Source organism: Python bivittatus, unplaced genomic scaffold (assembly GCF_059951505.1).
Source record: "Python bivittatus isolate LINGU-HERP-01145 unplaced genomic scaffold, Pbiv_v1 ctg000610_np1212, whole genome shotgun sequence".
In the NCBI taxonomy this organism is placed as follows: domain Eukaryota; kingdom Metazoa; phylum Chordata; class Lepidosauria; order Squamata; family Pythonidae; genus Python; species Python bivittatus.
The window spans coordinates 18393035-18405947 of NW_028277088.1; the positions used below are offsets into that span (position 1 = coordinate 18393035).

Sequence of the window (12913 nt, forward strand, 5' to 3'; positions counted from 1 at the left end):
AATCTGGCAATTCTTGGTGATACTGGAACAGACCTGGCCATTGTGGCACTCCTTAGTTACATCTGATTTGGATGACCATTATCAGTACTGGAGAAGTACTTGGAAACATTATCTGAACCACGATAGTACACCAAAGCTTTTGATAGCATAAAGACACTATAAGGATTTCTTGATATAATGGGTTAGCTGCTTCCACTGTTGCTTATGACAACTTGGGGCTAGAATGTTTAAAATATCATATTTTTCCATTTGAATCTATCTCCGTTTGAAGATCCAGCAGAAGCATATTTGGCATAAATGCAGACTGGGGCTCTTTTGGGGGCTATTCCAGACTCCAGAATTCTTGCTATAAGTTAGGCAACTGTATTCCACGGCTTTTGGACAAAAAAAGTTTTATTCACCCTGACTTGGGATATTTAAGATGATTTATGTTGCCAGTAGTTTTATCTGAGAAATCCTCAAATTTAATCTTTTTGGGTATTTTAATGTGTTAGTAATTACTTCATTCTTTGTCACCTTAACCCTATTTTTAATGGAGAAATGGATATAAATTTAATATTTATTTTTTTTTAAACCTTGGGGTTTTCTCGGACTTACTGGCAATTGGTGGTAATGACACCTAGAGAATTGAGAGTGCTTTTTATCTTTAATTTAGGTCCTGTGAGAGAGTATAAACTATTGCTTGTTTTAATTTGATCTTTATGCTATTATAAACCATATTTAGTAATTAAAAAAACCTTTGCTTTTAAGGTGATATTGTAAAATGATCACAATTTCCATTAGTGCTTGAAAACCCAGGAGATTAAAATGTAATGCAAGAATCTGTGCTCTGGGAGCTGTAAAGACTTTGTTCTGTTACATGTGCTATGATTGTTTTATAGGTCAGGATCCTTAGTTTGCCTTAATCTTTTAGGTCATCTTGGGGCTGGGAGAGAGGTATCCAGACAGACATTCAACAGGTGCAGGCTCCCCAGTCAGTTGATAGAAGGATCCTTAAGGATTATGTGTCTGTTGCAAAGTGTTTCTCTCAAATACCATCTACTAGATTTCTCTAAACATCATGCTCTGAAATGACACTGTTGACGTGCACTAGGTACATTCAGAGACATAGTATAATCAATAGTGCTAACTTTGCTATGGAATAAATACCATTAATGTATATAGCCCAGGCAGCTACCTTGTGCTACCTCTCTATTAGGCTCATTGATCTTTAGAAAAAATGGTAGAAACCATCTTCTCTGATTTTCTATCTTTCTTTCTTTTCCTTTCCTCCCTCAGGTAGACAGGGGATAGTGGCTTCATGGGTGAGGTCAAAGTATCATGAGAGATTCAGCAGGAATTGCACATAAGAGAACTGCAGCTGCCTGTTCTCTGCTGTCAAATTCTTTACAAATGTGTTCTAAGTATGAGCATCCATGACTATAGCATCCATAGCTCACTCTTACTATATTGTCTTTTTTTCCCTTAATTGCCATTACAGTGCTGAAGGACTCAGATAAATGCGCTAGTGCAGTGTTTTTCAAACTTGGCAACTAAGATTTGTGGATTTCAACTCCCAGAATTCTGGGAGTTGAAGTCCATACATCTTAAAGTTGCCAAGTTTGAAAGCACTGTGCTGGACTATCCTGAAGTTCTTTAAGTAGTGTCATTGACCAAAAATAAGAGTTAAAGTTTGCTTTCCCTAATAAATAAATAAATAATTGATAGCAGATATTTGAAAACAATTCTAGGCATTTACCCTAAGCAACCTTTACGAGGTTTGGCATGCTAGTAGTAGAGACCTCCAACTTCAAGTATGCTAAATATTATGAAACTAAAATAATTTCAATTCTAAGAGCAATAGAATTTTCAGAAAGAAAATGAATGGCAGAATACTAAAAATTCAGGTAGACTTCAATGGGTCAACAAAAGTAGAGAAATCCACTATACATGTTCATGTAAATAAGCACTATGTTTTAATTATTTTTAATTATTACAAATTGGAACTACCTGAGGGAAAAATATATAATAACATTTGCTTAAAACTACAATAAACATAATGAGCTAATAGAAGTTGATATGCATTATTGAAATGTAATACAGTAACCTTCTGTTTTTTCACCAAATCATACGAATATTTATGAACTGCACAAATCCCTTTTAATTTTTGTGTTAAAAATAGGGCCTCTTGTCTCTCGCTTTTCGTTTTTGACTGCACAGCATTCAGTGTGGAGACTTAATCCCAAAGCACAGCTTTTCTGATGTAAAATCTGGATGCTTGTGTAGATACAACAGCTGTCCCCTCGCTATGTGGCATCTTCTATTACTTTACCATAGAAATGAGTTCTGGCCAGGTTTTGGGTAATATTGGACAAATGTAGTTTGAAGTGATAAAGGCTTATGCATATGCATTCATTTAACTCTCATAGTATTGGCTTTGGAGCAGGAAAATAAATTCACACTGTGGCCACCCTCCTCGATGATTGTAGCACTTGAATTGTAGGAGGTTCTGCTGCATCTGAAGGCACAATTAACTGTTGCCTAAGAGCTGTAAATTCAGCAAGCCTTAAAAAAAACAGAACAACAAAGCTGTGGCTCTTCGTCAGCAAACAAAAAGCAGCAGGCAAACTGCCTCTTCCTCTTCCTCTCCTTGCCAGGATTGAGGAGGGCCGATTTCTAAAATATAGTGGCTTGTGGTTTTGCATTTCAGGAATCTGAACTTCTCGGAGAAGGGAGAAATTGTGGTGGGCAAACTTCTGGATCCTTGCTTGAGGATGGATGCTGTAGAATATTTTAAATACTTCCCATAGTGTCAGTTGTGGACATTGGTTAGATCAGTCTGACTTCTGGAGAGAAAGCCTCAGCTATGCTTTTAGTAATCATTGTGGGTCCTTTTCTGCTATTGGCCTTTCAGTTTTATCTCGCCTTTTAAAGGGTTGCTTCTCAGATCTGTATAAGATCATCCAGTCTGTGTGTCTACAGACCATGTAAAGTGTCAGATATCCTGCAAGGCTGGCTGCTGTCTAATTCCTTTTACTTAACTCTAGGTGTAACAGTTCTGGAAACGTCAAGAGCGTGGAAGAAGCTTTTTTCCTAGAAACGTGGAAATGCATAGTTGATTCTGGAGTACAGTATTTGCATACTCTATTTGCCATTGTTAAAGTGGTTTATTAGATTCACTGCAGAAATGATTTGGTGCGTCCCTATTATCTTAATAGAAAATAAATTCCTAATTGAAAGGAAGCATATTAAGTTAGTGCTTTGGGTGTATGTTGGTATTCATAAGTTTCTTTTACCCTTTTCAAAGGTTCAAAGGAAAATTGCACATTCTATCTATTTCATGGACTCTTCTCTCCAGGTTGCCTGCCAAGTATTATTCTGACTAAAAATAATTAAATAGGAAACTTGTATGCTTGGAAAGACGTAATTGGAAAATAATTTTTATAAAATCAAATATGAAATTAAAAAATTGCTTTATTGGAAATTTACCCACTTGTTCCCCCAAAGGCAGAGATGCGGTGGGGGCACTAGAAGGAGAAGCAATGTTGTCTTCTGGCTACAATCAGAAGTTTGTATTTTCCCTCTGCACAAGACCCTCATGGTAACCATTTTGTGAATGCTGCCAGTAACCAGATGCTTTCAGAAACCCCCAATATATACCCATGATCTCCCAAAGGCCAACAATCTCCAAAGGTTGCCCACCTCTGCTTCAGCTCAAGTTATCATCATTTAGCAAAAAGGAACTTTATGTAAAGCATAATGAACACATTAACTGGGGCATTTTTGTCCACTAGAATTTTGTGTGTTGCCCCTTTGTAGTTCAGGGAATTCCACCCACAAAATAATACTTACAGAATGCCCCAGGCAGCATTTGGGAGGGACAGTCAGCCTAGCCCCCAAGTGCGGGGGGGGGGGAGGTTGGCCCTGCTGGCTCAGAAGTCTGAGAATTGTAACCTCAATAAACCTTTTTTCCTCCTGTAATTTGTTTAACTATATTATTATAAAACATAAGTAGTACATTGTATTATTTGAGTATAGTAGTACTTATACAATATTGTCTAGAGATTATTAACCCTCTAATGTTTAGATAACTTAAACCTTTGGAGATAAAAATAAGTTTATACAGTATCAGTATTAGCTATGATTTCTAACACATTAATGTTGATAAGCATAACATTGTTTCAATTTTTCACTCCAAGTTAATGTGGCATCAATAAACAACTGCCAAATACATCAAACTATTTGATATACAATAAAGGTTTCTATCTTAGGCTTAATACTTAATGCCCAATACATCTAGAAGGCATCCAGTGTAGTTAACCACTAGGATGACACTTTTAACTTGAAAAAGAGGCAGATCTTAACAATAAACACCCCTTTGGACTGATGAATACGTGCGCTGAGAATCCAAAGGTGAGGAATCTTTATTGCTGTGCTCTTTTGGATAAACTATTTTAAAAGAATTATGAGCATGTACATGCACGTGGGTGTGAGTATGTATGTTTATATAAATATGTGTGTCTCTATATACATACTTATGCAAATGTGTATACAAACGCTTATATGTAATCTAGTTATATATTAAAGAGGATTTGGGGAACTGTTCCCCTTTCCTGTTCTACCCCAGTTTCAAAGGGTTCAGAACTTTGTGGATTTTCAAAGAACTTGAGTATCTGTTGAATAGTATACAAGGCCATTTCTAGCTGTTAATAACAAATCAATTGTTGATGTCCCAGAATAGCTCAGTGGACATCGCAGGCTGTCTCCATTTTGTGCAGGAGAATCTCTCCCTTTTCGGATAATCTTAGCAGCTTCACAGACATTGTCTAATATAGTGCAAACTGATTTTGAGGCAGCAGGGTCTTCAGAACCCCATTAGATGGGGTTGGTATGGTAAGCGATGTCATACAGTACACTGACAAGGGCTTCCAGCTGGGTGCATCTGATACTCTGCTACTAGCACGGTCAGTTTTACCTTGCATACTCTAAGTGATGCTTTGGAGGAAGTGGTTAGCAGAACCTCCTTCTTGTGGAAGGCTGTGTTACTGTCTAGTGGACATTAGCTCCTCCTCTTTGCAGGCCAAACCATTGCCACTTGCATTTTTCATGTGTGTGTGTGTTCTGATAATGGGACATCCTATGTTACGATATGACGGTACACGTCTTCATCTACTGTGTGTTCTTGCATTCTGTCCTGACTACTGATAGTTGTACAATAATCCAGGCAGATATGATTTTGGCATTGGGTGGACAAAGACATGCCTAGGCACAAGAGAAGGATGAGTGAAAAAATCCTTCCAATTATTGGCTATTATTTACTGTCTTTTAAGCAGCAGGCTGTATATTTATGCCAATTTCTCTGCTTCAGGGAGCATTCCTCATCGCCCTGAACAAAGTGAATAAGAGTAGTTTGCTTTGCAAATGAATGCAAATGGCAATGCCTTTGGGGAGCCCCTTTAAACAAGGGGCAAGGCCCTCCGACGATGAGTGAAGCTGCCATTTGGACATGGTGAAAAGAGCACGCTTGAGCCATTGATTGGGGGAGACAGTAAAAAGTCAGGGAGGGCCCCGTTTCAGCTTGCAGTGCAGCAGGCGGACGTCAGTGTGGTTCGAGCACAGTGGGAGAATGACAGGCAGGATTAGTGTCAGGCAGAAGCTTTGCTGTAGCTGTGGAGATGGTCCCAGGGGTCATTCACCTCTGACTGTTGTTTAGCACTGATGGCTCTGTAATGCAAACTGCTTGATGCCTGCCTGTTCATTATCGGAAATAGTGATTAGGGGGAGGTATTTGTCATAAAAGGCTCCTTTTAGAAATAAAAGAGAAATGGGAAGCTGTTGCTTACTGCCTGTATCAGTGCAGAGGAAGCCTGATCCAGATGGTTTTTTGATAGGAGAGGATGGTGGAAATAGCTCTTCGGGTGCTTGTGAAGCCTTTTCCATACAGCTCCTTTTGCTTGGAGAAATGATTCGAAAAGGGAGAATTTGTTCACAATGGGTGTGTCATGCAAGTGCCCGCAAGTTGATTGGTGGGTTTTCCCCCCTCCCCAGTGAGTGCGCCATGCTCAGAAGCAATGCAGTCTTGGCTGTTTTTAACACATTATTCACTATCTCCCCAAATCCCTTTTCTGTCAGAGCAATTTATAACTTAACAAATATATCTCCTTTGTTAAATAAGGAGCCTGGTTCATCATTTCTAAATATGCTTCCCCAAGGAATATATTCTGTGTCCTATTTTTGTGATGCCTGTAAGTTAAAGCATGTGTCCATGGAAAGTATTTTTAACATGGTGCTGTTTAATTTTTTTTCCTTGCATGTGAACATGGGTGCATAGACACACAAGAGAGAGAGAAAATTATGCTTGTCTGTCTCTGCCCATTGTATTGTAAGTAGATAAGCTTGGCCTTCAAGATACATCTACAGTATACTTCTGTTAGATAAAATGGATAAGTTGGATCTTCTGCAAGTAGGAGCCATTAAACAAGCCATAAAAAGCATTCTTATGATGTTGCTTTAAGATATTTTGTTGGATTGCTTTGCTTAAGACTTGTGTTTGGTGTTTTTAGCTTCTAAAAAAAATCCTTCTAATTTCCTGGTGTAATAAACGTTTTACAAATATTTTGCAGGCCCCTGAATGGATGGAAGAGGACCTTAGCCAACTGACAAGAAGTATGGTTAAGTTCCCGGGGGGGACGCCTGGTCGATGGGAAAAGATTGCTCACGAATTGGGTCGATCAGTGGCAGATGTGAGTTCACTCAAATTTGCATTGTATGGACAAACCAGCACAAGGCAAGCAGTACAGAAGGCCGACATAGACATTGTCTTTTGATGGAGAGTACAATCCTTTTAGGACCTGGAAGTGAAGCATTAGCTAACTGAGTAAGAAGCAGATGTCAGCTGGTCTCCCCTCTCCACAATTAACAGCTGTAACTGATCAGCTATATGGGGATTCTAGTGCTTAGAGACTTAAGCTACTGTAACCTGATAACAGAAAAACAATGCTGGTTTTAGTCTTTGTAATAAACTCTCATTGCTGGAAGAGAACATTTGTGGGACTTTAATAAAGATAATATTGCTGCTTAGACCTTAAAAGAAAGGAAAAAGAGGCAGAGAGAGGAAAAAAAGAAACATCATCAGCTAATAGTGTTTAGACAGGTGGTATCCATTAATTAGAACTTGGGGCGCTTGCCATGGAGTGAGGGGTCTGCACAATACTGCAGAGTATGGTGATGTAAAAAAATGACTAATTTGTCAGCTTATGAAGATAAAAGGGTGTTTATTTTAAGATAGACTTAAAAAGGAGTTGTGCTCCTGAGAGAAGAAATGGGATTCTCTTCAGATGCTTTTGAGTCCAAACTGATCAGGAGAGTGTATGAGAATTAGGGTGCTTGTCAGTGGCTGTTTGGCTTTTGTTGGCATATGGCATCTCTGGGCATTAATCAACAACTGAAATACTTCATTAGGAAAATGCAAGGAAATGCATTAATAGTTCAATCCTGTATGCATCTACTTAAAAAGAAGCTCGGTTTACTTCAGTGGAACTTGGTCCCAGTTCAGCTGTTTCCCATTTTCAAGTGCGAGGCAGAACCACAGAAGAATGACTTGTTTCCCCTGACAGGCTACTTTTCTGTGATCAAGACTGAATTTTTATTTCCTTGTGTACCATATGTGAAAGCTAGACCAACATCTGCAAAAAGTGAAAAAGGATTTCTACAGAAGAGAAAAGAAGAGAAGCACTGATGACTGAGCTTGGCATCTCTGCTTCCATGCCCATATCTGCCTGTCCAGAAATATCACTGGTTTTGATGGAAAGCTTCAGTAAACAAATAGTGCCTCCATCTTCTGCAGGTTCAGCTTCAGGGTCCCATCTAGACCCTGACAACTTCCAAGCTTCCAATAAGAAAGGATATAAACAGCATCTTCCCTACAGCCTGGGGTACCAAACACTTTTATAGTCTGTTTGATGTAGTGGTTAAGGTGCTGGACTAGGAACTGGAAGCCTGTGAAAAATAATAATAATTATAATTATAATGTATTTAGATATATATTTAGATATATAATTATAATTATGCATATAATTATAATTATAATATGTACTATATAATTAATAAGAGAGACAAAAAAGTCTGGATAGTGGACATTGCAATACCTGGAGACAGCAGAATAGAAGAGAAAAAACTGGAGAAAATCACAAAATACAAAGACCTGCAAATAGAAATTGAACGACTATGGCAAAAGGAAGCAAAGATAGTAGCAATAGTAATAGGTGCCTTGGGTGCAATCCCAAAACATCTGGAGCATCACGTGAAGACCATCAGCACTGACAAAATCACCATCAGTCAAGGCAGTTTTACTTGGAACAGCTTACATCCTGCGACAATACCTTTAACACCATCGAACAATATCGAACTACTGAGCCTATCCCAGATCCTTGGGAAAGACTCAGTAGGTGGATAAAAATGCCAAATCCAGTCTAAACATTTGGCTGATTATGTGACCAACAATAGTAATAATTCCTGCACTCTAGTACCATCAGTATGGCCCTGCAGATTGTATGGTATCATTATCATGGCCAATAGGTTCCTGCAGATATCCTTCTGTTATCTATTCTGAGTAGATGTTACAAATTCTGTAACATTAGAACACAACTGCCATGCTTCAGCCTCCATCTGGCTGATACAAGTCTTTTAGGGGATGCTTTTTGTCATTTTCCAGCCAAGTGCATGTCACCTAGGCAAGCATGGCACATCCATTCTGCAGACATGCCCAAACCAGTGAAGACATGATTGCTGGATCTTATCCTCAGCTGCGAGCAGTTGATTGCATATCTGTCGAATATCCTCATTCTGCCATCAGTCACGCCAGGAAACGCCCAGGATTGTTTTCACACATTTCATCTGAAGCATCTCCAACTTCTGTAGATCCTGAGTAGGCAGTGACTGGCACAGTGGCTGCATTGAATACTGAAATCTTCATGTTTAGGGTGATGTTTTTCTTCTTCCAGAGGTGGTACTGTAAGCTGGCAAAAGGTGCTTCAGCATCACCAATTCATGCAATAACATCAGTGGATTCAGCAACATTGATGCAGGGATCAAAGAGTCTAGTATTTGAACTATTCCACCTGCTCAGTTGCTCACCTCTTAAGGCAAAGTTAATTCATGTGACTTCAATTGTGTGGCCTTGATCTTTTTTGCATTTATCCATGGTTTGAGCCTCTCCGCTGTTTTGTTTAGGACATTGAATAGCTCCTGTATGTTCAGTTCTGATTCTTATATGAAAACAGTATCATTGGTGAATGGCGCATCTGAGTTTAGCTCATCTGTGCCACATTGAACTCCTATATGCTCAACCAGGCTTTTCCCCATCACCCAATCTGTCACCACATTGAACAACAGTGGTAGTAGTACACACCTTTGTCTCATTCCTGTTTTGACTGTGAAGGGACTGGTTTTCTCACCATGTACCTTAACCCTGTAAGGGGTGCCACCATAAAAGACAAAAATGATTTGGATGTTTTTGTTGGGTACTTTGTTCACCAAAATAACTTTCCATATGGGGTCCCTGTGGACACTATCAAAGGCAAACTTAAAATCAATAAACACAGCAGTTGTTTGTTCCATATACTTCTTAAATACTTGCTTGGCAGTGAAAATCTGGCCCACCCAGCCATGGCCTGATCTAAAACCACATTGCTCTACCTGGGTGTAGAATTCTTGCATTGACTGTAAGTGTGTTTTGAAAACATGCACAAAGACCTTTCCAACTATGATCAGAAGGCTGATTCTGTGATAGTTTTCACATCACACCTTATCACCCCTTTTAAACACAGGCATAATACTAATAGGTTTCCAGTTATGCAGGACCTGTTCTTTCCATACTATTGAGGATAGCCTGTGAATATAATCAACTACTACAGATACCCTGGCTTCAGCACCTCCACATTGACTTGGTTAGGACCTGCAGCTTTGCCATTTTTAAGTTGTTTGATAGTTGCAATTTCTGGTTTGCTTGGTTAGCAACTTCCAACCATAATTGGCTCATAGCACTACAGGGGTGACAACACATGATACATCAGTGGTCAACATATGACACCTCTTTGGATATTGTCCACTGAGTGGTGTAAAATTTGTTGGAACCCAACCGTGGCAGTGTAACCTGGGGTGGTGATATAAAGTTGAGCATCTGCCTACTGATGATTTTGCATTTCAAACTATTGGATGATCTAATTTATCCAACAATTTCATATAGGTATTAGAGCAGCAGAAAAAGGACTCTGTGGAACTCTGTAAAGCAGAGGTGTCTCAGCTGACCTCTCCTCCCTTCTTGGACAGAACTCTCCCACTGAGGAAAGAGCAGAACCACAGCAAGACAGTACCTCCAATCCCCAACCCAATAAGGCAATCCAGTAAAATAGCCTGGTAAAGGTTATTCAAGGCCTTTGAGAGTCAAGAGGACCAGGAACGTCTCATTCCCCTCATCTAGGTCCCAACAGAGATCATTATGACAGTGACTGATATCTTTGTCCCAGACTCAGGCCTGAATCCTGACAGAAAAGGTTCCAGATAATCCACTTCATCTAGGATGGTTCATAGTGGAGACCGGGTGATAGTTACCTAACACCCCTGGGTCCAGGGAAGATTTCTTCAAGAGATGGTGCTTTACCAGAAGCAAAGAAGCATTGATAGTTTCCAGGATCCAGGTGGTCAGATTACCCCTAGCTCCCCAGAAGAGCCAGGCTTGCAAGTGGAAGATGATAGCTTAGAGAACACACTGTCCACCTCCTTGTAGTTCACTGGCCAGAAGGACTTCCAGGTAATATAACAAGATAATGCCCAATCACCGTTGAAGACTTTGGCCATGAACAGTCAGGATTCTGGCAAATCTAAGCAACAAAATTACATGCGGATTGGTCACAGTATCCTGGTGGAAGATCTCGGCATTGACTTTTCCCTAACTTGGAATTAGTTACCATAAACAATGTCTCTGGACAACAGCCTGCCAACACAATAAAGGAGAAGTAACGACACTTTGCCTCCCATATTGCCTCAGTGTAGGCCTGAACATGGGCATGTATTCGTGCTCAATCAGAATCACTTTTTGTCTTTCTCCATCGGCACCCTAGGCATCATTTCTGTTGCTTCATTTCCCAAAGGTGTTAGTAAACCAAGGAGCTAGCTGGCATTGGAGAGCAAAAAGGGGCCACTCAGGAGCAACTGTATCTAAAATTCAGCTCACCTTCCATTGCCAGTGCCTCACCAGACACTGGACAGAGTTGTCAACTGGATTTCTGGGGAACTCCCCAAGCATCCTCTAGAAGCCATCCGGATGCATTAGGTGCCTGGGGCGGACCATCTGAATGGATCCATGCATCCTGCAAGGTACTGAGTGGCAGTCAATGTCATTTGGATCCAGATATGATCTGACCACAACGAGAAATTGATGGAAATTCTCTGCACATTCAGATTGGTGCAATGTCTCTGATGCACAAACGATGCCTAACATGATCATCTCCATGGGCTGGGCTAGAAACTATCTGAGAGAAGCCCATGGAGGCCATGAATTCTTGGCCTTTACAGGATCCAGTTCCCAAGACATGGAGGTTGAAGTTCCCAACACCAGAAGGCAGGAGGTCTCTTCAGCCAACCCAGAGACCAGATCCAGGAGCCCAGATAGGAATTATGCTGAGCAGCAAGGCAGCCAATTATAGCAGGAGGATCCCCAGTTTGTCTTTACAGCTCAGTTTCATACATCACACTCACACCTGGTACCTCAGAAGCAGCATCCCTGATTATAGAAAGGATGTCCCTGCCAACCAGTGCTACCCTTCCTTCCCCAGTTATGACACTGAAGCTGCTGAAGGACCCAAACCCAGTGGGGCAGATTTCAGAGGGCAACATTGCTACCCTCACCCAACCAGGTTTTGGTAATATATAATAGGGCTTTCCTGTTTTCCACCACCAGGTCATGATTGAATGAGTTTATTACAGACAGTTTTGGCATTAACCATCATCGGCTGATACAAGAGAGTTGCACTGTAGTAATGTTCTTATTACCACCTGATGAGTTTACCGTGGTGCCTTTTATATGGGGCTGCCTTTAACAACAATTCAGAAGCTGCAGTTAGTCCAGAATACAGTGACCAATGTGCTAACTGGCACCTACTGTTGGAAGCCTTTTACACTTTTGCTAAGAACCTGCACTGGCTACCATTTAGCTACCATTTGGCTTCTAGGTGACATGCTGGGTTTGACTGATAAAGTCTTTTATGGCTTAGCTCCTGGGTATCTACAGGACCACTTGCTCCAACTAGAGTTGGCCCAACCTATTCGATCATCTAGGGAGAAACTACTCTTAGTATCCCACTTGTGGGAGGTAAAGGGAGAGAACTGTTCTGGAGGGTGTTATAATTAGATAGGCTATTTTTTTAGCTGTCTTATTATATTGTTTTGATTTTATGCTGATTTATTTGTACAGTGGATGCTTTAAAAGGTTTATTTCTAAATTGTGTTAACCACCAAGTAATTTGACCGGAGTGCATGCGTGCGTGTATTTATTTATGTATGTATGTATGTATGTATGTATGTATGTATGTATGTATGTATGTATGGGCTCCATGTGTTTCTAACTGAGAAAATTAGTGGCATATTGAGAGGAGGACAGCATGTTCCAAAAAGCGGCCAGGGCCAGGACAAGTACTATATTTTATTTAAATCTATTTAGATTTAATTAACTTTAAATTTATGAATAGTAGCCCTGTATTTAATGATTTCCTCTTCTGTCATGTTATAAATTACAATTTGGTGGAAATTTATAGAGGGATTCTGTCCAATGCAACTGAGTCTTTAAAGAGCCAGAGGTCATACACCCGAAGAAAATGTTCATGATTCTCTATATTTTTTGCATGCTTGTAGGTTTTTCAGATTTACCTCAATCCAT

The 12913-nt window shown here is 40.1% G+C and overlaps 1 protein-coding gene across 2 annotated transcripts in view; it reads left to right on the forward strand.

Moving 5' to 3' along the window:
• The window catches only part of DNAJC1 (DnaJ heat shock protein family (Hsp40) member C1), a 91108-nt gene that overhangs the window by 64928 nt on the left and 13267 nt on the right, over nt 1-12913 (forward strand). The window contains exon 9 of one of the 2 annotated variants that reach the window (XM_088150394.1): nt 6603-6722. The exons of the other annotated variant lie outside the window; for it this stretch is intronic. Coding sequence (XP_088006520.1) covers nt 6603-6722 — 120 coding nt within the window. The remainder of the gene's footprint in view (nt 1-6602; nt 6723-12913) is intronic. 2 annotated transcript variants of the gene reach the window in all.